The 4,986-nt window shown below is 37.8% G+C and overlaps 1 protein-coding gene across 1 annotated transcript; it reads right to left on the reverse strand.

The window, feature by feature from the left end:
• Nucleotides 1-3,502: 3,502 nt before the first annotated feature.
• On the reverse strand, nt 3,503-4,486 carry LOC145791398 (uncharacterized). The gene has a single exon (XM_082871751.1). The coding sequence runs from the start codon at nt 4,484-4,486 to the stop codon at nt 3,503-3,505; it is 984 nt and encodes a 327-aa protein (XP_082727877.1).
• Nucleotides 4,487-4,986: the final 500 nt, after the last annotated feature.

The following is a 4,986-nucleotide window of genomic DNA, read 5'->3' on the forward strand; positions in this document are numbered from 1 at the left end:
AAAAAAATACACTTTTTTAGTACATGTCAAACGCCTACTAAATAACATAAAATAAAAAAAATAATAATAAAATGACGTGTTACCTTATTAAATGTATTCCTCATCACTAAAAGCTGTGATGCAACAAAAGTTTGTAAAACAAATGCAAACTGAACGGATTGAAAAGCAAACTGACAATTTTTTGGTTAAAACTTTAAAATAGAAGCAATTATTTGGTCATCTAGGAGAGCAATATTGCTTTACACCCTTCAATACTTGTTCAATTATATCTTCAAAATTAACATAAAAATGATAAGTTTCATGATTTAAACTGATAAAATCTAATTTGGGCACCATGTGTATTTGTCCAAAAAGTATCATATAATTTTCATTAAAATCAATGGTTAGTTCTAAATTATATGTTATGTTTAATTTCTTTTGTTCTTTGATTTTGACCTCAAACTCACCCTTCTTGGAGATTCAAAGTGTTTGTTGATGTTACGTATTAGATTTCGTTTTTGCCAATGAAGTTCTTAAATTTTGGACCAATGAGAAATTATAATTTGCTCTTAGGGTAAATCTAGGTGGTGTCCTAACTTGAATATTATTGGTTGAAACAGTGGGTCTTACTACTTGTTTGTCTCCTTTGGGGAGACAAGTGGTGTTATTGCTATGGAAGAAGAAAGCTAAAATGGAAAATAGAAAGAAACAAGATCAAGCAGAACTGTCTCTCTTATTCCAAACCGAGAAAATATCATATTAGAGATTGCACACCTCTCCTCTCTCTAACCCAGCTACTTACAACTGGCTTGCCCTTATTCACTGCTAACCTCCTAACAGAATCTCTAACAACTAATAAACTCTACAATAATTCGAGAATTCGTTACAACTGATTGATTTTACAATGAGCTAAACAATGCTTAATTCCCCAGATCATCACATTCCCTGCCCCTTAAAAACAGCCTTGACCTCAATGCTGAAATTTGGAAACTTTGTCATGAGTTCATCATAGTCAACCCAAGTGGCATCTTCCGGAAAAGATTGAGACAATCGGACCAAAAGTTGTACCACTGCCTTGTTGTGTCTTTTAACGATGCACTTATCCAAAATAGCTATTGGCTCCAGCTGAAATTGACCATCACTACTGACTGGTAGGAGTGTAGGCTAAGCTATGACATGCTGCCCCAACTTTTTCTTCAAGAGAGAAACATGGAAGACTGGATGAATTTGCGCGGATTCTGGCAATTGTAATTTGTAGGCTACCTTGCCTATCTTTGCCACAACCTGATGTGGCCCATAGTACCTTGGAGCGAGTTTCATGTGTCTTTGTAAAGCCAAAGATGCTTGCCTATAAGGTTGTAGCTCAAATAACCCAATCATGTAGGTCAAACTCCCATTCAGACATGTGTTGGTCTGCATAATGCCTCATTCTGTGTTGAGCTTGATGTGGATTTTCTTTAAGCATTCAAAGGATGGATGCCCCCTCATGTACCCAATTATTCACCTCAGCCACAGAAGAAAAACCAACATTGAAGAAGTTATGATCAGGTAGAGATTGACCATAGACTGCATAATATAGCGTAGTCTTGATGGCAGAGTGAAAAGAAGTGTTATACCACCATTCAGCTAATGGCAACCACTTAGGCCTAGTTTGGGAAGACTAAATAAGTGTACTTTTTGACTTTTTTTGTATTATGTGTAAAAAAAATAGAGAGGAGATGTTGATTGATGTGACTCAAAAAAGATAAAAAGATGAAATAAGTGCACTTTTTTGGCAGTAGCCAAACTTGGCCTTAGCCTAATGTTTTGGATAGTCTCCACTCATGCACCTTAAGTAATTTTCCAAACATTTGTTGAGGATTTTAGTCTGCCCATCAAACTATGGGTGATAGGTTGAACTAAGACACAATTGACAGCCATGGAGTTTAAAAAGTTCCTGTCATAAATTGCTAGTAAAAACAGCGTCTCTATCAGAAACAATGGAAGTGCCGTCCATGTAGTTTGTAGATTTTATCAAGAAAGAGCTGAGCTACGTCTTTAGCAGTGTAAGGGTGGGAAAGAGCCATAAAGTGAGCATACTTTGTGAGTCTCCACCACAAATATAACAGATTCACCCTGAGATTTAGGGAGTCCCTCAATGAAATCCATTGAGATGCCTAACCAAACTCTATCGGGAATTATACAGGGTTGCAACAGGCCTGGAATCTTGACATTCTCACATTTAAATCTTTGACAAATGTCACATTCGGAAATGTATTTCTGCACATCTTTCTTAAGCCATATCTAATAAAAAGTTATGTTTATTCTTCATGTAGTTTTGTCAATGCCTGAGTGTTCACCTACTGCAGAACTATGATATGCAACAATAATTTTGCGCTTAAGCTAATCTGAATCACCCACTACCAATTGATCTTGATAAGTGAGGACTCCATGCTCTCAATTAAAACCCAAATGAGAGTTAGAATCCCGGACAAGATCTGCAATACACTGCTGCAAAGAAGAATAAGCTACCCAGCTTTGTTGGACTTCGGACAACCAGTTAGTTTGTATTGTGGAAATAGCATCCAAGGTGGCTGGAGTTAGATCAGGCATAAGGAGATTCGTCTTTCTAGACAAGGCATCAGCAGCTCTATTCTCTTTCCCACTTCTGTAAACAACTTCATAATCATAACCAACAGTTTGTGATACATTTTTGTTGAAATGGGGTTGCTACCCTTTGCTCTAACAGGTATTTCAGACTTCGGTCGTCAGTTCTGTTTATAAAATGTCCCCCTAAGAGGTAATGTCTCCATTTAGGACTGCCAAGACTACCGCCATCAATTCTTTCTCATAGGTAGACAATTCTTGATTCTTCTCAGATAGGCCTTTACTCCAGAAGCATGAGCATTGCCTTCAATCCCTTCCCAGAGGCATCTGATTCAACCACAAACTCCTTGGTATAATTTGGCAAAGCCAATACTTGAATGGTTGTCATTGCATTTTTGAGCTGGAAAAAGGCTTTTGTTGCTTCCTCAGTCCATTGGAAAGAGTCCTTCCTTAACAACTGATTTAATAGAGCATCAAGTTTTCCATAATCTTGAACAAACCGTCTATAGTATCCTGTAAGTCCTAGAAATCTTCTCAATTCCTTGATTGTTTAGGGAACTGGTCAATTTACCATGGCTGAAATCTTGTCTACTGAAACGCCTTTATCTGAAACCAAATGACCCAAATATTCCACTTCTTGTTTTGTAAATACACACTTGGACATGTCGCTTGTAAATACTGCAAATTTTGCCCATGAATTGCTATAAACAAGTGTGTCATCAAAGAATACTAGTATAAACCTTCTTAGATATGCTCTGAAAACTTTATTCATGAGGCTCTGGAAGGTAGAAGGATCATTTGTCAGCCCAAAGGGCATCATTATGAATTCATGGTGCCCCTCATGAGTTCTAAATGTTGTTTTTGGATTGTCTGGGTGATGAACTCGAATTTGGTGGGATCCTGCCCTTAGATCCAATTTAAAGAAGTATTTGGCTCGTCATAATTCATCCAAAAGCTCATCTATTGTGGGAATTGGGAATTTATCTTTAACAGTAGCTTTGTTCAATGCCCTATAATCCACACGCATTCTCCAATTTCCATCTTTTTTCTTGACCAACAAAGCAGGAGAAGAATAAGGACTCACACTGGTTGTTATAATTCCAGATTGAAACATTTCTTTAACTTGCTTTTCTATCTCAGATTTCTGGAAATAAGGGTACATGTAGGGCCTTATATCGATTGGTTCAGCTTCAGGTTTGAGTGGTATGTGATGGTCATGAGATCTTACTAGAGGAAAATATTTAGGTTCTTGGAATACATCATCATAGCTGCCCAAGATTTCATCATAGCTGCCCAAAATTTCCTCCAACATTGGATCAATAGTTGATTCATGGCTATCTACTTGCAAAGAGAAAACTTGTGCCACAACTCCTTGAGCCTGATTGTGGAGAAATTGCTGCATTTTTTGAGGACCAATGACTGTCAATTCCTCCCTTTTACCACCCCTCAATATATGTTTTCTTCCATTCATGCAAAATTCCATGCTCAAGTTCTTGAAATCCCATTTGACTGGTCCCAATGTTGTTAACCACTGAATGCCTAAGACCATGTCACACCCTTTGAGTTGCAATACCCTTATATCAGCTTGAAAACTGGTACCTTGCATTTCCCATTTGAATCTCCTGCACACAGCTGTGCTCAACAATTTAGTTCCGTCAGCTACTGAAACTGGAACAGGATCTGTAACTGTAATATCTACTCCTGACCTCTTTACCACATCGGGGCTCAAAAAATTATGGGTGCTACCTAAATCTATAAGGATCATGATTGATCTTTTCTTGACATTTCCTCCTACCCACATAGTTCTGTAAGAGACTGAACCAGAAAAAGCATTAATAGAAATCTGCAGCTCCTCTTCTGCAATTTGTACTCCTTTCTTCCCCTCATCATCTTCTTCTTGGTCTTCTATTTCCCCTTCCATAGCATACAGTAGCTTTTTCTCGCAAATATGGCCTCTTGTCTACCGTTCATTACATTTGAAACACAAGCCTTTTGCCCTCTTTTCTTCCAACTCCTTAGGTAATTCTCTTCGATTAGGGGCTATGGAACTCACCATCTGGTTAGGCCTGGACATACTTGATGATGGAGTTTCTGCCACCCTAAACCCTTGTCTAGATCTCTTGGTGATTACTTCAATACTACTTTCTTGTGACTTGGCTAATCCAATAGCCTGAGTGATGAGAGTGGGTTTAAACATCAATACCCCAGCCTCGATATCATCTCTTAACCTACTGATGAAACAACTGATGAAGAAAGTTTTTGGCAAATTCTGGGTTTGATTTTGATTTGCTAGTTCTTCAAACTATTCTTGGTAAGCCCTAACAGATGTGACTTGTCTCAATTTAGTTAAATCCCCCATTGCATCTTCATAGGAATTTGGACCAAATCTGGAAACTATTCTTTCTTTGAATGTGTTCCAAT

This window comes from Camellia sinensis, chromosome 5 (genome assembly GCF_055761805.1).
Source record: "Camellia sinensis isolate YWXY chromosome 5, ASM5576180v1, whole genome shotgun sequence".
In the NCBI taxonomy this organism is placed as follows: Eukaryota; Viridiplantae; Streptophyta; class Magnoliopsida; order Ericales; family Theaceae; genus Camellia; species Camellia sinensis.